This window comes from Leptidea sinapis, chromosome 18 (genome assembly GCF_905404315.1).
Source record: "Leptidea sinapis chromosome 18, ilLepSina1.1, whole genome shotgun sequence".
NCBI classification, from domain to species: Eukaryota; Metazoa; Arthropoda; class Insecta; order Lepidoptera; family Pieridae; genus Leptidea; species Leptidea sinapis.
This window is the reverse complement of record NC_066282.1, coordinates 4,059,322-4,080,667: the sequence shown is the minus strand read 5'-3', so window position 1 is coordinate 4,080,667 and position 21,346 is coordinate 4,059,322. Positions and strand designations below refer to the sequence as shown.

General features: G+C 33.7%; 1 protein-coding gene across 1 annotated transcript; it reads left to right on the top strand.

The window, feature by feature from the left end:
* The first annotated feature begins 8,908 nt into the window (after positions 1-8,908).
* On the top strand, positions 8,909-20,546 carry LOC126969379 (DNA fragmentation factor subunit beta). Its single transcript, XM_050814771.1, has 4 exons — positions 8,909-9,112; positions 9,301-9,436; positions 9,976-10,164; positions 18,443-20,546. The coding sequence occupies exons 1-4, from the start codon at positions 9,008-9,010 to the stop codon at positions 19,099-19,101; spliced, it is 1,089 nt and encodes a 362-aa protein (XP_050670728.1). The 5' UTR covers positions 8,909-9,007; the 3' UTR covers positions 19,102-20,546.
* The last annotated feature ends 800 nt before the right edge of the window (positions 20,547-21,346 follow it).

Sequence of the window (21,346 nt, the reverse complement as noted above, 5' to 3'; positions counted from 1 at the left end):
ACGAAAAAAAAATAACATGTTACGCAAAACGCTAATTATTATAACACTGTTAAAAATTACAATTCACAAGTAACTCATACAGCGTTATGTTTTCCTGCTTAATTAAATTTCACCATTTGTTAATTTAACATTAGTACAACATTTTATTTATGTTAGCAGTTAGTTACTATTAATTAGAATATTAAACAATCTGCATTTTTTTTGGTATTTATGAATCAGTTAGTTACTGGGTGTTAGACAGGTCACTAAACTAGGTACGACGTGTTAAATTTAAATATGTCACATCAATCAATGAATTTTCCTTCATACTTAAACAGGCTTAGGACTGATAGATTGAATGAAAAACTCTTGCTGCACAAGTTGCAAACAGCACTTTTGTTCTCACTCCTCACAAAATATCCATATAGCAGCAGTACGTCGTCGTTCCACCATAATAATAAATAAGTTTTTCTTACACGAAACCTAGACCTAAATATTATATTTAGATTTATTTTAATATTTTAAAGTTTTTGTACACTGAACACTAATAACTAATACTAATCAACTACTTTGGTATTAGAAAAAATAGAGAATTAATTTAATTACCGAAATGAAACTAAAAATCAAAAATATTTCCGAAACTATAATGTTCGACACGGCCCCGCTATACAAAATTATGACTAATTGAGTAACACTGAAGTTGAACAGAGAAAAAAACATTCGTTATAATTTCAAATTATTAATGTACCTATATGTTTTACCTAATTCATTGAAGACTTGGAAAATTAAATGCTAATTTATCGTGCAAGTGAAAATGATAGCTACTGCTTAAGTCATAAATAGCAAATTTGATCAATATTTCTCAGGTTTAATAACATAAATGCTAATTTTTCTCATTATATTATAAATAAGGCAACAATTTGCATCGTATTTTTCTGTCAGCCACCTAGCGTCACTTATGAAAATTAGTTTATTTTGCAATAATAAAAGTTGTGTTAATGGTAAATTAGTATACTAAACTTTTTTAGATGGCGTTGAAACATAGTCTACCCATCTATGTTCACTTTTAAAATAAATAGTCTTAGATTATACGTCATCTAGAACAGTGATTTTTTTTTTTCCTTCTTTTGGCAATAGCGTTTACTTTTTGCCAATAACGTATAATAATAAGATTGGGAAACTAAGTTAAAAAAGGATACGGAACACGGGAAAGGATCAGATAAGTAAAAGAGGATTGAAACGGATATTAAAAATTTCATAAATATACATATATACTTGCTACTTACACAACATTACAAATATTTAAACTTTGATATGATTTTGAAGAATGAAAGATGACAATATTTTATAAAATTTACATGGATACATAATTAGACAGGATATACAGGTAGGAAAAGGAACATTAAGAGATATTAGATCATTCAGGAATGAGGAGCGGTCGTATAGAGAACATGAAAAGAAAATGTGATCTAGATCACATTTATCGGATTCACATTCACACATGTCAGTAGATACAATGCCTAATCTATTAAGATGAACAGGAGTGCAAACATGACCCAAACGCATTCTTATGATAGAAGAACATACTAACTTATTGCATTTGGCACGGAAAAACCATGTAGAACAGTGATTGAATCTATCGAGTATAATACGACGTATCGGTTTTCGATAGATGGCACTGATCACAGATCATTAATTAATAATTAGCTACCCGAGTCCTGACTTAAAAAATTAACTATGAGGTTAAATATAGTATTTCAGAGTATTTATTAATAACAGTGTTAATGGTATTTTCTGGTTAACAGTTAATGTTAATTGTTATAACTTTTAGCACCCACCAATACGTCACACTGTGCAGCTGTGTGGCATATCAGAACATATCCTTAACACTACGTTCAAAAGATGGCACTCCCGGCCATACAAAATAATGAGAAATGTCGCTTGTATTATTGTATTGTATTGTACTAAATCATGATACCAACATAATAAATATATAGGATTGGAAACAATCCATAATTTTTATCGATAATTAACTAATAGTATAATATATATATAATATATTAATATGAATAATGTCTAATTTTTAGGTTCTCTTTTGTTTATTTTAATATGGACCTAAGCAAAATCTTACTAGTTTAAACTAAGGGATACGTTTTAGTTATCTCAAAGAAAAAACATTAAACATAATTAATATTTTATTAATAGTTTTGTTTTGCGTTGTAGTTTCGGTTTAGAAAGTCTATGGTATTTGTTTTTCAGATGTTGCAATAAAGTCGTAGGCGTGGGTCCTGAATCTGAAATTATAACAGAATACATATGAACAGAAGTTAGTAGATCCTAACACAATATTAATATAAACTATTTTAAGATCAATAAACTTATTAACCTTTCCGCATCGGCGCGCTCCGGATCTCGCTGTACACTGTAGATCGGCAAGCTTCCGGCATTTTCGCGGCATTTTCCCCGTGTGTATTATTTTACGTGTAGTTATAAAATGTTTATAACTAGGGTGATTTGAGTGACTGTCACTGAAAGCTATTGAAACAAGGTATAAGACCATGTATAAATTATTCATATTGTCTTTCTTTTTTATTTCACAAAGACTTTTCATTCGAAAAAAAGTGTAAAAATAGGTATATTTTAAAATAAATATTGTTATTATTGTTAATTACTTGTTTTATTTATTTCCTTTTATGTTTTTGTAATGAATAGTATATGTTAATTATAAAATTAAGCTTAAATCTCCACAAAGAACGATCTTCGTGTAAAGTCTTGATAACGACCGCTCGCTGCGCCGGCCGGGAACAAGTGGACACATAAGTGCTTTGTCCGTAAAGCTATGACGTCAAATATAGCTACCATAAAAATGAAATAAATTTAATAATAATTTAAAATAAAACATCGACGATCGATAAAAAAGTGTCAAAGACTACAGATATATAATAGTATTATAATTTTTACTCTAGATGAATTAAATCAATACTCTTTAAATTATTATTTGTTCATAAGTGCTGACCTTTCTTTATTCAAAAATAATTTAGCCGTGAAAATTCTCTTACTCCTCTCCTCTTAATCTGACCAGCCAGATTTTAAACCACATAGTTTACACAATTTTTTATTACATGGTATAGCTAAGAAAGTCTTACGCATTTATTCTATAAATAATTAAGCACATTACCCTGAATAATACACGAATAAAGTAAAAGAAGACGAAAATTCGTAACAAAAATTGTTAAAGAGTCACTTTTATTTTGAATGAATGACATGTCACATGACACTCGAACCAAAACAAACAAAAGAGTCGAATATATGTTAGAGCGAGACAGCGAACAGTGCACACACACAACACCCCACCCGACGCTGCAATCTACATTAGCTTTGCCAGTATCATCTAAATGTCGAAAGTGTAGTGACGTAGCCATGGATTTACAAATACAAGACCAGCTAGATGAAGATTTCAAGGAATATTTATTGCAGATTTTGTGTTTAGAAATAATACAGAAAAACTTGAATAAAAAAATCGTATTAGACGATTATTTATTCAAGTTTTGAAATATTGGATTCATGAAATAAATGTATTTCATGTTCACAGTGAATGACCACACTCGCTTCGCTCATGCGTTTTACTTCGCTTTCGTGGGCGATCGACAACTTGTCGCAATTGTTTCACAATATATATACTAGTTATTCCCGAATGAGTTATAGAAAATATAAAAAAAACCCGGCCAAATGTGGGGTATTTTATCATTATCCAAATAAACTATGCTTTTAATTTTTAAACTATAAATTTTTTCTAATTTAAAGTATAGGTAAACTTCTATTGACCATAATTAACATAGAAACTATTAACCATAAAAATAAATTGGTCCCAACCTTAGAATAATTACACATAGAAACCAAGTCCGCGCGCCAATTTTGAAGCACCTTAATTGGAGCCATAAATGGCTCCAAACGCCGGGCCGCACCGTAGTGTTCAATGTCAATGCACGGCGAACGTGTCTCGCGAAAAAAAAAATATTATGACGATTTGTGCAGTTAAATTGTGTCACAATACATCTGAAAAACAAATGAAATGTGATAACATCACTTTTCACAGGTAAGCTTTCTGTATTTCATAGTATCTTGTAGTTAATTAAGTCAAAATAGAAACGTTTTAATTCAATGCACAGTGTTGCCCGATTGTTAAAATATTTTCCCATTTTAACTGACTTCATTGCTCCGACTAATTAATTTTAAAACAGTTGCTACTGTTACTTACTGTTGTTGTTCTTTAATGTAGATGTTTGTGTGATTTAGCGATATCATATACCTGAAAATGTGTTACTTGAAAGTTGAGAAGTAAACGAACTTTATTTCCACACTTGTTAAAATGACAACTTATAGGAGTATTGCGTGTTGCTGTTCAAAGGATTCCCATCGACCCTGTTATTGCTGACAAGTGGGTGAAAAATATAAGGCTTAGTCGTGGAGAAGTATATTGGAAGCCAACCAAAAATACACGAATATGTTCAAAACATTTTAAGAATGAAGATAAGTACATAACACAGGGTGGATCGTGTATGTTGCGTCGAAATGCTGTCCCTGTTAAGGTATAATTATCAAAGCATTATTTAGGACTTATTATGTGTATTTTGGGATTTTGTGACACAATGTTGATAAAAACTTTTTTCAGGATTTACATAATGTGGATGAGATTTCATCTTTTCATGGGCTATCGGTGAGTGTATTGGTTAATATAAACAACTTGTCTGTCAAATGAGTCACATGTGACTCTTAGGAAAATAAATATTTTTCCCCACGCCCATTAGCCATTTTTGAGTCATAAAATAAAATATAAACAACTATTTTTATGAAATATATTTATTTAATACAGTGCTAGTGTGAATGCTATTTAACCTTACAGAAACAAAAAATAATAGACGTTTGGTAGTTTTAGACAGTGAAGTTGTTAATAACTATTTAATTTTAGTAAACTGTCTATGTAGTAAACTTACTTACCTGACTTTTTTTAGGGTTTAAATGCTGCTGAAGACAAAACGGAAGGTGTTCGTGGAGTTTCAAATAGAAATTTAGTTACTGAAAGTTCATCGCAGCCTGTAAGTAATCATTAATAATTCCAATCAAAAGTGTTGAATTTGGGTATTTAAGATTTAACTGTAGATTTTTAAATTGGTCTTTTCCTTGTTGCACCCAGAATTTGTAAATATTGTGACATGAACTTATAAGAATTTTTATTTTACAGAGTACGTCACGCGGGAATGTGAGGCGCCCATCAGACGACGAATTCGACTATATATTTGACACTCCTCGTAAGGCCCTCCTTCGAAAAAAGTTAAAGAAAACATTACCTAATCTCAAACATAGAAAAGTTATAAAAACTTTAAAACAAAAGACCCGGCATCTCCAAAAGAGGAATAAATCGCTCAAAGGAATTTTAAGTGAACTACAAAAAAAGAGATTCATTAGTAATGATGTGTCTAATTTAATATTTGAAAATGTTTTTGCAGCCGATTTGTTCAATAACATGGTAAAAAAAATTAAAAAAGATAAAAAGCGTCCTATGCCAAAATACACACCTGAGTTCAGAAAATTCTGTCTTACGTTGCACTACCATAGTCCTCGAGCATATACATACGTTCGTAATACTTTTGATACGTGTCTTCCACACCCAAAAACGTTGTATAATTGGTATTGCAGCATCGATGGATCACCGGGTTTTACAAATGAATCCTTTAAACTTTTAAAATCAAAGTCTCAAAGCTCAGACAAAACGTTAATATGTGGACTGATTGCCGATGAAATGGCGATAAGATCTCAAAATATTAAAAGGAGGTCTGGGAAATGTAGATGTTGGCACAGGCACAACTAGTGGTATAAAAGTCTCACAGGCTTATGTTTTTATGCTTGTTTGCCTGAATGAGCGTTGGAAAATCCCTTTGGGATATTTCCTAATTCACAGTTTGGAGGGAAAACATAAAAAAATTTAATAAACATATGTTTAGCTAAATGCCATGATGCTGGAATTAAAGTTGTAAATCTTACCTTTGATGGTCACCCCACCAATATTTCAGCGATGGAATTGTTAGGTTGTCGGGTTAAAGATCCAAAAAATATGAAAACCACCTTTAAGCACCCTTCATCACGAAGTGGCGGTATTTCTAGATCCATGCCACATGATTAAGCTTATCCGTAATCACTGGGAAGACAAAAGCCATTTCCTCGATGAGCAAAAAAATGTTGTGGATTGGAACTACTTGGTTCTTTTAAACTGAACTGACTGAACATTGCGAACAAGCTAACACGAAGACATTTAGAATTTAGAAATACAATTATGAAAGTAAAACTGGTCATGCAACTTCTTAGCAGAAGTGTTTCTATCAGTCTAAAATTTTGCCGCGAAACCCTAAAACTGGACAAATTTGAAAAATCTGCAGGCACAGAAAATTTTATTATGCTTTTGAACGACCTATTTGATGTTTTTAATTCAAGAAGGATTTTGTCGGCCATTGTCAAAAGATAATAAAGTAAATATATTCGATCTTCTTGAAAAAGCCAAAAAATATATCTTAAATTTAAGTATAAAAACTACTAAGAAGCGTACGTACCATGAAAATGAGGCTGCTATAAGAATAAAAGTTAAGAGTTTTGAGTCAGTCTTAAGTGTTCAAAGTAATAAAGGTTTTAAAGGAATGTTGATATGCATAGAAAGCCTAAAACACTTGTATAAAACTCTTGTTGAGGATACAAAAGAAATGGTCTATATTTCTACATACCATTTGAGCCAAGATCATTTGGAACTGTTCTTCTGCATGATAAAAATGAATGGAGGGCACAATGATAATCCTAATGTCCTTCAGTTCAAAGGTGCATACAGAAAACTTTTATGCCACAAGGAACTACAAGCAGTGGTAACAGGCAACTGTGTGCCATTAGAAGATATTTCTGTCCTGACTTGTTCTTCTGCAATAAAATGTATTAATCAAACCACTTTTTCTGAACGTTTTGACGATGACGAAGAACAGCCGTACCAAGAATCAGAAAGACACGCACCTGATGTAGACATTGCTTCTCTGATAGCTTCGACTGATGACCCAAACTACAAAAATTATGTCGTAGGCTACATTGCAGGGAATGTTGCGAGATACTTAATGAAAAAAATTAAGTGTAATTTTTGTATCGATAGCATGCTCACAAAAGAAAAATTGTGGTTTCACAAATTGGTCACTCTAATGGACAACGGCGGCTTAATTTATGTATCAGAAGCTGTTTAGTTAATCTGTGGCATAGCCGAAAATTATTTCCGGAAGTATATGGCGGAGACAAAAGCCTTAGATAAAACATCAGAGACAAAATTTGCTTTGTCAATTATGGAAAAACTTGTTGGTAGGTCTGTTTTCCCTAATGCATCATGTAAATGAGAAAAATCATGTTAACAATTTGTCAAGGCTCATTATTGAAAGATATTTGCGCATTCGTCTTTTTTACGAGTCGAAAAAAGACTACTAATTACTCAGGAAACAAATACAGTTTACAGGTTTCTAAACTGATTATTTTTTTTAATAATTATTTTTTCTTTTTCTTAATATGAAGACTATTCGAATAGAAATATTTGTTGATTTGATTGGTTTACTTTAGTTACACAGTATACAAATTCATAATTGTATACAATAATTAAAATATATATATTTTTACGTGTTGTTGTTTTCTTTAATTCGTTTCATAAAAATAAACATTCTCGTATTATAACAATATTACATTAACATATCCACACTTTACAACACATAGCTGTTTATGCATTATTGCCAAAAACAAATGGTTATCGGTGGCCGAATCATTACCCCACTTTCGGGAAAACTGGACCTTCACTGGCAACATTACACAAGTGTATGTGTGCGTGTCGCCGAGCGTAAGCACGTAATCGGCCCGCCTGTGTGAACCGGTTTAGTGCATCACTTTTGACGGAGCGCTTGTATGAAGACTATCTTTCTACGTGTAATTATTCTAAGGTCCCAACGTTAACTGACTTTGACATTGGAAACCCTTGAAATTCCCCATTTTTTATAAAATATAATTTTCATTTTTTATTCCAATGATTTTGGGTAATTTTTATATACAATACTATTCCTTTCATGTCATTTTACTTACTGAAATAATCGACTGGAACAGACAGATAGAGAAAGTTGCACCAAGTGTTTCATTTTTACTATTTTCGTGCAAAACCTAAAAAAAAATGAAAACTTACCCGTCGTATTCGGATATTATGATTCCGACATTGGACTGAACTCATGTTATATTACACCGGGTATCTTTTGACTCGTTCTATTAATTGTTCATCAGTCATTTTAATAAATAGCGTTCATACACCACGAAAGTTCTCGCACAACTGACGCGTGGCGTCGGGTGTTAACTAGAAACACACTGCATAACACGCTTTGGGTAGCGTGTGTTCCCCCACTCCTGGCAGCACGCCGATCTAGCTCGACTGGATTTTACCGCGTGTGGGGGCGTGTGATCACATGGCGTGTTGTATATATATTTCTGAACGTATTAAATATATGCGATTCATTAGTACTGACACGCGTCGGATGGCGTGGAGTTGCGTCGCGTTTTGATAGTATGTCTTTAGCTTTATTTTTCGCAACACACCGATCTAGCTCGACTGGATTTTTCCGCGTGTTGGGGCGTGTTGCAAATATGTTTCTGAACGTATTAAATATATGGGATTCATTTTTACTGACACGCGTCTGATGGCGTGGAATGGCATCGCGTTTTGATAGTATGTCTTGGGCATAAGTCCATCTGCTACAGAATGAAATTGTTTGACAAAATCTCTCAACTGTCAAATGGGGTGACAGCTGACAAGTAACAGCTGACATTTTTAGGGGTAGGGGATGAAAGTTGAGGGTGAGGTACGGGGGTATAAAGAAAGATAGGCATACGGAGAGTGGTTGTTTCCTCAATTTGTAAACTTATAGTTTTTCCGATTTATTTAAGAGTATTTTTTGATGTTCAAGTATTTTATAAAATAATGAAGAAAGGATACAAAGTTACGGATGTAAAGCGAGAGAAAAAAATAGGAGTGGCAGCTGAAAATCTAAAGGAATTAATAGAAAAATCCTGCAGGAAGTTTGGGGTATTGTTTTTATTTAAAAGTAAAATATTGTGAATTACTCGTGATAATTGTCCTGAGTACTTGTAAAAAAGTGCACTATTATACGGATTATGTTAAAGATCTGAATCCTTCTTTTTAATTCGGCCAAGGTTTCTAGCCTTGACCTAATTTGAAAGGACCTCGACCTATATCGGTTGGTTGGTTTTCAGTTCAATGTCAGATGCGCAGAATGTAAACTTTACGTAGCTGAAGATGGAACACTTGTGGAAGACGACGAGTATTTGATGACTCTACCACCACAAACTCTTTTCGTTTTACTTGAAAAATCAGAAAAAATGGTAACTGGTATGTTTTTATAGTAGTTTATTGGTCTTATTATATTAAAAAGCAAAACACCTTTATACAATTCAATAATATAAATCTGTATTTATTCAAGGTATCAAACATATTTATTTTATGTATATTTATAAGCTATGTGACCACTTCCAGCTTGGCTCTCTAGAAAGTTCAGACAGATTAGAAAATTGATGCTCTTGTTTACAGGCCTGACCTTTTAGACATATGTCAAATAATTATTGTAATTACACTATCTCTATCCACACTCACTACTTTGCATGATACATAAGACACCATTCTCTCAATAAGGAGCCAATGGCTCTCTGTGGGGATGTGATATGTATTATACCACTCCCTGGGTAGCTCTACAAACTAAAAAGTACAGTACCTTGCTTATAGTTTTTCTTAGTCCTGTGTCCATACAATATTGAATTGTAGTTATACACTTTAGCTGTCATATTGTAACTGAGTTAAACGTTTAACTTGAGTTAATACAGCTTCACATAAATGTTATGATCAATACAATTAAACCACTTAATTATTTTTAGACATAGACTTCTACTACAGCATAATCCGGTCCACAAAAAAAGATTACATCGACACTGGTCTAGCCGCAAAGGAATTTCTTAGTACCAATATCAGAGAAAAGTTTGAAGTATTACAAAGATACATAGCAGCTGCTGATGATGAAAAAGCAATGCTCAGTGATAGAAGTGAAGATCCTGATTGGTTCATAGGTAAGACCTTAAGAAATATTAATGAGGTTATTACGATCAGTAGTAAATTAAATAAGCAGTATATTTTTGGGGGGCTTGGGTGATAAATGTGGCAGTAATAAAATAGGTGAAAACACACTTTTGAGACAAAAATTACCCCTCTCTATAGAAGATTCAAATCTTCTGAATTTGGTGGATTTTCTGAAAGAATTGGACACACCTGTGGTATATTTATAAAACTGTGTTTTTTTTTTTAATTTTGTTGAATTAATAATTCTCTTTGGTATTTGAAATTTTCTAATACTATTGGTTAAAGATAATGGTTGAAATTTAAAATTAATATCAATTCCTGCCATATAGATAGACAATACGAAAATTATATAAATTAACAAAAATCTTCAAAAAATTGTATAATTTTATCAAAATAATGTATCAGTCCTCGATAAATCTTCGAAGTTTGAACGAATACTGGCCGTTTAAAGTGGCAAAATCGCGCCTAAATGAGTCGGTTACAAACAAACATACAAGCTAATAAAAAGCGTGTAAAAATGTAGAAAAACTTATTGTTACAAAACAGAATATAATTTAATATTGGAAATATTTAATTTACTCACTTTATTAGAAGCATATAATTTATCTGCGAAAAGTCGTAAGTAAATTTAGGTTTTGGCCAGATGATGTATACCAAGCAGTTTCTTTTTGAAATGTATGGGTGCACACAAACTCTTGGAAAACTGATGCTGTGTGTTAAGGAATTAAGTATGTCATTGAACAAAATGGCCGGCAACGCTCTTGTGATTCCTCTGGTGTTGCAAGAGTTTGTGGGCGGTGGTGATCACTTAACAACAGGTGACCCATACGCTCGTTTGTCCTCCTATTCCATAAAAAAAAATCGTAATGCCATCGAGCCAAATAAATACTTCTGATACAAATTGATACAGCACTTTTAGAAAGAAATCTTTATTTTTAAATTGGAGTGATTGCATTTGAGATGTCTTGTTAGGTATAATTTCTGCATCACTTGAACACATGAATGTATTTTAAATATTTTGTTTTGTTCTGTTTTTAAAATCTCGTCTGACAGGGATTCAATTGTAAGTCTCCTGCCGTATCGGTGTAGTTGCTCTATTTTAAAGTTTCAGAAATTCTTCCATGTTTTTCAATTTCAATTTATTGCAATTCCATAATAATAGTCCTTAAATATAACATTCGAAGTTAATACTATAATTATTATACAAGGCAGTATATTATGGATACCTAGTTTGGGTGTCGCAATTTGGTCTGAACAGCAGACCATAGTAGGGAGACCCATATTTTAATTTATTTTAGTTTGGCTCGTTTAAAAAATCATTTACGGCATAGTAACATTTTTCTAATAAAAAGTTTTTCAGTGTTTTAATAAATTCATTTTCATCATTTATGCTTCGAATTTTGTTTGGCAGATTATTATATATTTTTATAGACATTACATAAGGACTCGATGTATGTAGTACCAAATTTGATTTTGGAAGGTTTAATTTATTTATATATCTTTCGGGATATCGACGGGGCTTATGTTCTTGTGTAATTGTGTAGATTATTTTTAACAAATTTGCATATTTCGAAGATATATATGGAGGGTAGGGTTAGAATATTTAATTTTTTGAAATGGGGTAGACATGAGTCTGTTATTTTTATGTTGGCCAGTATTCGTATGCACTTTTTTTGTAATATAAATAGATCCTGGGCTTTTATGCTGTTTCCCCAGAGAATAACTCCGTACCTCAAAAATGCGTAGCCATAAGCATAATACGCGGCTAGTGCGGTTTTTAAGTGGGTAGTTCTTTTTAGTTCTCTGAGTCCATATATAATTTTGATAATTTCGATAATTTTGTTTTTTCGATATGGCCTTTCCATATGCTTCATATGTTTCATATGCTTTCGCTGGTTGAGAGGCAGGTTAAGTATGCTTAGTCTGTATTTTTCGTAAAATCATTCATTTTTGATCTGCTTAGAAAAACTTACTTACCAAGTAGATTTAAAACAGCTCTATTTTGTAAATTACCTGATTGCTCATATCATCTACCGAATTTGATGACAAACAGTTTTGTATCATAACTTATCAGAATAACAGATGTTTTAGCGGCCGTTTTCAATAACATATCTATCCTTAGTTTAATTTACCAGTGGTAGAGAAATCTATCCTTTTAAGCTTACATACCTACATTTCAATAACCTATCGACATAAAGCATTGGACTATAGCTACATATATTGGACATAACTATGGATATATAAGATCTTGTCATTAAACAGTGACAGCAATGTAGGTTATAGGTTATCACGGGCTACTATCCGCAACTCGACGACTATGGCGCGCCTATTTTGCGTGGTGAGGTGGGCGGCTAATCTTGCCATCCCAGCTCCTCAAGGTAGTTAATAAAACCTCTGATGTCACCCATGACCTCGGGGAGAGTCCTCGGTGACCCCAGGTGTTTGGCCCGGTAAGTGGCCACACTCCTACACTCCAGAATGATGTGTGCGGCCGTCTCTTCTGCCTTCATGCAGGCTCTGCACAGCGGGCTGTCGGTGACACCTATACTAAACAGATGTTTGTTAGAAGGGCCGTGGCCCGTTATATAATGGGTTAATTTACGTAATCTTTGGCGTGGGAGTTTTAGTAGCTTGCGAGAGAGCCTGAAGTCTACTTGGAGTAGGGCCTATTTTGCTTGTCTACACCCTCTCACAGCAATGTATCCGTAAGTTAAAGTAAGGGTAGATAGGTTATTGAAAACGGCCGTAAGTCGGTGCCATACATCTTAACTCTAGTGTGATAGAATTGAATGAGTTTTGAAAAAACTTGAATGGAAAATCTACTGCAAATCGGGTTGCCAATAGGAAATAATGTATGTCTTATTTATGGAAATAGATTATGTCTTATTTCAAAGAGGGTAAGTAAGGAGTACAGATTAATAAAAAAATTTTCTCCAGAATTTGCGTCAGAAATGGCTAAGTTTATGGGTTTCAACTTTCACAACAAAAAGTAAGTTTTTATCTATGAAAGTCAGTTTACCTAGTTCTTGTATGTTAATGTGCAAAAAGTCAGATTATGTAAAAAGTATATTCTATTTTAAAGTACGGTTGACAGCCCTGACTGCAAGCACTGAACACTTCGAACCCTAAGTGGTGCATGGCCCCGTCCCATCGCTTGATTGTCCTTCTACCGTTCATCTTGTACCGCATTGTCACGAGGAGTATTCCGGAGAGCTATTTAACTTCATTCTCACTATCTGAATGTGTGGCGTTCCTCTACGGATTTTATCTCCAGAAACTTCCATGTACAAACAAAATTTGGAATGAAATCTCTTTGTCGGTGTTTTCAAGAAGGTATTACGACATCTCCACAGTTTTTTCTGTGCGGCACTAGAATTGCGCCCGTCACCTTGAGACATAAGTTGTAAAGTCTCATTTGTCCAGTAATTTCGAATACTACTTCACGGCAGAAAAAGGCGCCATTATGGTACCCATAATCTAGGTGCTGCCCGTAATGTCGTCCGCGTCGCTAAAAATGTCGACACCAAAAATGGTAATAATATTTAGCTTATATGGTGATTCGACCTCTTGTTCAGTACTTTTTTCGTTCTAACTACTTTTTGTCTTTGTAGGCTAGTCAATAAGTTCAGTGTTAGTGTTAATTCTTGATAAAATATGAGCGATGGCTCATTTGATTCTGAATGATGTCTAGTAAAATGTATCGACAGTGTTCTTTACAAATAAAAAACTGCATTTGTTATTTACAAATTAAGATGAAAGAAAGAGAGCATTTAGTTTAAAAAGTTTAATAAAAAAATTGTAAAAACCAAAGAGGATGGAATTTCCAATCAAGAAGTCAACTCCCGAAACTCAATTTCTATTATTTATAATTTTAATTCAACGCCGAAAATAGTTCTTCGCGCGACCGTTACGCTATGGGCGCACTACCGCGAGAGACAGCGTCTACCACATAAAAATAAATATTAGAGTATCATCCAGGCAGTTGAACAAGTAAATGTCCGTTGTAAAAAAAAAATAACTATATGTTCTGATTGTTGATCTACACGAAGCCTCGTGTGAGGATGTTAACTCGCCAAATTGCGGACGAGACTCGTCTCGACACTCAAGACGGCTCAGAACATGTGGATAGTTATGGATATTCGCAAAATAACGCCTAATTCAATAAATAAAAAAAAATTAAGTCAATTTTTCAAGAATTACAAATACCTAATATTGTTAAAATTAACTATTTCTTATCAAATCTCTGTTATCTTACAAACGGTACTTTTGATTGGTGATTTTTGAACTGTCAACCTCACGGACAGGCGGCCATCTAAGTCCTGACGTTACTTAGATGGCTGCCTGGCCCTATCACAATATGCAGGCCTTGTTAATTATATAGTACCCAGGTACCAGTTTTACGAGGATCCTTTGCACAGGATGCCGGCTAGATTATGGGTACCACAACGGTGCCTATTTCTGCCGTAAAGCAGTAATGTGTAAGCATTACTGTGTTTCGCTCTAAAGGGCGCCGTAGCTAGTGAAATTACTGGGCAAATGAGACTTAACATCTTATGTCTCAAGGTGACGAGCGCAGTTGTAGTGCCAATCAGAATTTTTGGAGGTTTTCAAGAATCCTGAGCGGCACTGCATTGTAATGAGCAGGGCGTATCGATTACTATCAGCGGAACGTGCTGCTCGTCTCGTCCCTTATTTTCATAAAAAAGGTACCTACTATGAAATCCTCTTAGCTTCGAAGCCCCTTTACTTGTTGTAGCTTACCAAGTTTTGTTGGAATATGTCCTGTTATTGTCACTACCTATTGTAAATAAACATATTTAAGTATATAACTATTCACCATGTTCATTTTAAAAGTTTAACCTAAGCTTATCATAAAATAGTATCCGCGTCTACATTACTCTTATATAAATAGGTAAGTACATTCTTTATAATACCAGCGATAAATTGTGGTTTTGGATGGTGCTTCATCACCAAATCGAAAAGAAATCATCCGGTCAACACACTGTTTTTGTGTTAAACCACTTCGAAAGTCATAATAAATCATCGCTCTAGAATTTAGAATTCCATTTTCTCAACGACTAAACAAGTTTCGAAAGACCTTGTGACAAGACCGAGAATTTTTTTTTAAATAAATATAAATGGTATTCGATTTTTAAAACCAAGGAGTTTTCAATTAAAAAGTATTTTAATATGACAGGAACACTGGAAATATTCCATTCCCGATACTTTTAGTGCAGCCCTCGTATCAGTACCTACAAAACTGGAACTGTACAGACTATGGACAGTCAAGTCTAACACACATTTTTTCTGGGCTTTTGTAAGGCTATAACCTAATTGCTCGAAAAGCGTTAATTTCTGTGACCTATTTTTATGAAAACGTTGGGTAAAAATAGGCATTGTTTTGTAGGACAAAGACGATACGAGCTATGAATAGGAATATAGTTTTGATAAAATGATAGTTTGTAATGTTTTGTGTATTATATTCCACCTTCGCACGACACGCCACAAATTAGGATTTCATCCCCACCATCTGGATGTGTGGTCATGGTCCTCCACAGTGCGGTTTTAAAGGAGCTTTCTTCCTCGTACTACTAATCTGTGGAATGAGCTTCCTTGTGCGGTGTTTCCGGGAAGATACGACATGGGTACCTTCAAAAAAAGCGCGTACACCTTCCTTAAAGGCTGGCAACGCTCTTGTGATTCCTCTGGTGTTGCAAGAGAATGTGGGCGGCGGTGATCACTTAACACCAGGTACGCTCGTTTGTCCTCCTATTTCATAAAAAAAAATTGGCAAGTAACATTTGGAGTAGAAGTTCCATATTTTACCTATTTGTTGATATTGATTTATTTAATATAATATACATAAATACATGATGAAAATTTTCTTTAGTACAGACCCCTTTGCGTGCAAGACCGACACGCAGTTGCACTGCTTTTTAAAAGTCATAACCTAAATCATGACTCGTGATATCATAAATCGTGACTTCATGTTCTTTATACAATTTTCTGGTCGTAAATATGGCGGCTTTACATTGATTACAAGACTTTTGTGTAAACACCTATTGATGCAAACATTAATGAGTTTAACATTTAAAACAATATTAATGCGGGAAATTGTATTCAAGCAGCACTGAGTTTATAACGAAAGCAATGGCCGCGTTCGCAAAGAATATAAAATTAAAAATTTTAAAAATTAGGAAATTATTGTAATTTCTTTTTATTATGATAACATGGCATGTTTCAATTATGTATGGAACAAAATATCGGCCAAATGGCCGCTGCGACCTCGGCGGCACACCTCCATCCGATGGTCCAAATTTTCGATGACGCTGAGGCATATTAATAAGGTTCTATGCCGTTAATGTGCCGAATTATCTGATCCTTTAGCTCTTGAATTTTTGCTGGCTTATCTTCGTAAACCTTTTCTTTCAAATATCCTCAAAGAAAGAAGTCCAACGGTGTCAAATCACATGATCATGGCGGCCAATTGACATCGCCACTACTTGAGATAACACGGCTATTGAATGTGTAGCGCAAAAGAGCCATTGTTTCATTAGCTGTGTGGCAAGTGGCACCGTCCTGTTGAAACCACATTTCGTCCACGTCCGTTACTTTCAATTCGGGCCATAAAAAGTTCTATATCATCTCACGATAGCGAACATCATTCAAAGTAACTGCCTGACCGGCCTCATTTTGGAAAAAATACGGCCCGATGATGCCGCCAGCCCTTAAACCGCACCACACAGTCACTCTTTGTGGATGCATTGGTTTTTCGACAATTACTCTTTTATTATCATTCGCCCAAATGCGGCAATTCTGCTTATTGACGAATCCACTGAGGTGAAAATGTGCCTCATCACTGAAGATGATTTTCTTCGAAAATTGATTCTGACCATTGACGACGTTTGGAATGGTCAAGAGGCTTAAGTTCTTGAGTCAATAGCACCTTGTAAGCGTGCGAATGCAAGTGTTTATGCATAATGTTCATTAACGACGAGCGTGAGAGGTGCAATTGTTGGGCACGACGACGAGTTGATGTGGACGGCTATTCAGCCACACTATCGCGAACAGCAGCAATATTTTCTGCAGTACGAGCATGTAATGGTGTTTTCAAATCTCCTACAGACCCGGTATGCTCAAATTTTTGCACGATTTTTCCGATTGTACGCACATTTGGATGACTAAATTGACCTAAAAAAGTGCACGATATGCATTTTGATTTGAACGCCCATTTTCGTAATAAGCCTAAATAACTAACGCGTTGCTCAATTGTGTATCATTCCATGGTTCAAATTGAGTTAGTCTGACATTGAGAAATGTCAAATGAAATGCAGAAAAAAACTTGACGTTGAGGTGTGGTTTACATACTACATCCCTACGCGCCCTTCAGTAATGCTTACACATTACTGCTTCACGGCAGAAATAGGCGCCGTTGTGATTATCATAGTCTAGCCGGCACCTCGTGCAAAGGAGCCAACCACTGGTAAGGAAAGGGAACAAACTAACGCATATATTTTACGTCATACTTGCCGATTTCAAATTGAATGCAGGTGTTTGTTATGGGGTCATCTTATTTGTTGATTACACAATTGGACTTTTAGGCAGGTATTAATTAGTAATGCTGCTATGTGAAGTTTTTTTTTGTTAATGAGCATTATTTAAACAACGCGCATCGCCAGATAAAATTACTCGCTCTACTATTTTATAAGTGTCATATCTAATAATATATATAAGAGACTAGCTGACCCCGCAAACGCCGTATTGCCATATAAAGTCAATAATTAAATTAAAGTTTGTTTTTTTACCTCCTGTGAAAGATATAAATATTCTAATTAGTTATTCATTTTAAACTATTCTTTCAATTTGATTTCTGAACGACAGGGAACACATCAATGCAAAAACAAAGTTGTTGTTTTTATTTAATTCCGAGCATTTTCATATTTATTCACCTTTTAAACCTTCTCTGGACTTCCACAAATAATTCAATACCAAAATTAGCCAAATAGGTCCAGCCGTTCTCGAGTTTTAGCGAGACTAACGAACAGCAATTCATTTTTATATATAAGAGATTTCCACCTATGTACTCATCATATCTCACGAGCCTTTCCTCGAGTAGAGGTCAACTAAGATTTTACGAAATCTCACCCATAAGGAGGGTACGGGAGCGTTAATATCTAATATTTATACTGAGATCTCTATTACTCTAATGACAACTGTAAAATTATCACCAGTTATGAATAACAATTTGAAAGAATTAACATTTTTTAGGATTAGAATCGTCCGAGAAGACAAAGGAACAGTCTATGTCGAAACGTGTCAAAGAACGAATGAGGGGCTACTTCTACAAAACGAAATCAGCGCTGCAATCTTCGGAACTCTACGTCCACTCAAAGAATGGACGCTGCAAGACCCTCATCGACCAGTTCCTTCTTGATCTCCGCGAACTCCTCGAGTGCAGCAATTATAACGAAGGTTATTTCAATAGGAAGTATGTAGATGTAAGATTATGTAACGAAAGAGGCCTTTTTGAATGTGGTGGCTTATGGAGCGAGGATAAATGCGTCTACAGGAACGTACATATCATTAACCCGTACAGGAGTCGAGAGGAAAGAATTATATTTCAGACGTGGAACTTGGATCATAAAATTGAACTGTCGCGGTCTATAATCCCTAAAATATTGCAGGCTGTTGAAGAGATTAATAAGGGCGAAAGTAACTGTTATTCGTGCAACAATGAATTTAATAATGGAGGAATTGAAACGGATAGGTATTACTTGGAGATTTTCACTCGCAGTAATCTGAAATTGGTGCATATTGTGTGCCATCACAAAGGCAAACACAGCGTCCAATCCGGAGTGTATACTGTTTGCAGAAAATGTTTAGGATCTAAAAGTGGACCGCGGAAAATAGCTGTTGACAAAAAGTAATTTTTGTCACGCATACTCTATAAAACATTAAAAAAGTGTTTCAAATCATGAACTAAATGAATTTAGTGCTGAATGTTTAAATCTTTTCTTATGTGTCATCAAGTCGTTATTCACAATATGATTGATAACACACGTACTTAATGTACGCATAATTAATAAGGTAAAGCATTTCTTTTATGAGTATTACCAATATACCTAAATGTCTATTTAGTGCTAAATATTATCCAAAGAGAAAATGACGTTAGACCTAATGTATGTTTTAAATTTTGCTTGATTTTCCGCTTGTGCCAACTTGATCTCATTATACCGATGTTTTTATCATCGTTTTGAATAATCAATTTATTGGATTTTTAAAATACCAACTCTAATTCTACTTTGGAGCTAACAGCATGTAGCTTCAACCAAAGAAAGTGTATCTGTAAAGAAATACATACAATTATTATCTGTTAAATAGACCCTTTTGGGGTACAAGAAGATTCCACTTCTATTCTGTCCTATTTTTTATGATCAGACACAGTCTTACGTCAAATGATATATATTTTTTAAATCGTTAATAAAATATGTATATTTTGAGGAACTGATAGGTTTACTCATTAAACATTTTTAAATGTGGGTATCCCTTAAAAGGGAATCCCTTCGACAATCATGTAGCCTTTCTATGTAGTGATTATTTACATATTGTTGGTGTTGTAACTATTTAATATTAGGCATATGTTTTCTATTCCTTAATTGATCTCCAGAACCTTCACTTTAGAATTAAGAATAATAAAATATAATAGTTAATTTTATTGAGGGTAGTTTGAAGAATTGTTAAACGAAAGGATAAAACTTAATTGAATTTGGGTTTAATCGACTTAGAGCCCGTAAAACTGCCGTGAGCTTATAATAAATACCTACTAGCGAGATATTTCGACACAACCAATTTAAGTAATTGTGTTGTTCTGAGTTTTTGAAAGTAAATGTTTTATGATTATTATCTTTATTAATAAACTGCCACTAATTTCAACTATACAAACTCAAAGTGGATTTTAACTATTTTATTTGTATTAAGATATATTATCACACACTGGTTTGTACCAGTATAATAGATTTTGTAATAAATTATATATTTTATAAATTTCATCGATCTAAAGGAGAGCAGAAAGGAAATCGACGTACGCTTATGACAAAGTTATGGGTCAATGTCCGAATTTTTTCTGCTCTCCATCCGCACAACAACCTATATTATGTTCTGTATTTTATTAAAACTACCCACAATTAGTTTATTGAAAAACAGGGTGTAGACACTGTAGATAGTCAGAATTGCGCAGTTTTTTTTTTAGGTTAAGTATAATTTAGTTAATTATTAAGATATTTATATGTTTTAAATGTTACATAATTGTATCTATTTTATATGCCTTCTTTACGTAATAAGAAATGTTTTAAAGTTATATGAATTTAAATAATCTTTTTATTAGTGAACAGTCAGTGTTTTTACCTACGACTAGTATGGACTAGAAATTTTATTGAAGTAGGCGTCACTTTGCGGAAATCCATAATTATCCAAATATATTCATATTGAGTCGCCAAAATCGTGCCAGATTTTATCGGACTTACCCTGATACATTGTAGTAAAGTAAAATAAAATGATGAACTTGAGAAATTAAAGGTACCTACATAAAATTATATATATAATAATACCGGTATAACACTTAAAGACCTTCTCACACCGACTCAACGCCAATCCGATACCCTTCGAACTAGAGGTATCAACGAGTTGTCAACTAGGCGACTAACGCGTCTGTCACCAGTGGACAACTTTAAAGTAGATTATATTATATCACAGTAGAAAAATGTTTCTATTAAAAGATCTGATTAAATATTGAAAATTGGATCTTTATAATAACTAGTAATAGATCCAAGCTGCTTTCAATCTTATGTTTTGCCATTGTTTACTGATAGTAAAGTTATGGAATATATTGAACTTATTATAAATAAGTAATTATATTATATAGTATAAGAAAATATATTTTTAATACATAATGAATTAATAGAACTATTAGCAATATTGTTGGTCTTATGTATAAGATAGATTTTTGTCAAAATGTGGTAGTGGCTTAACACTAACTAGGCAAATAAAAAAATTCTAAAATAATTCAAATATGAAATAAAAATTTTAGGAAATAATATTTAAATGAATAGGAACAAAATTGGTATTGAATACCCTGGATGAGAATAAATTAGAATGGCTATAGTAAGTGTACAT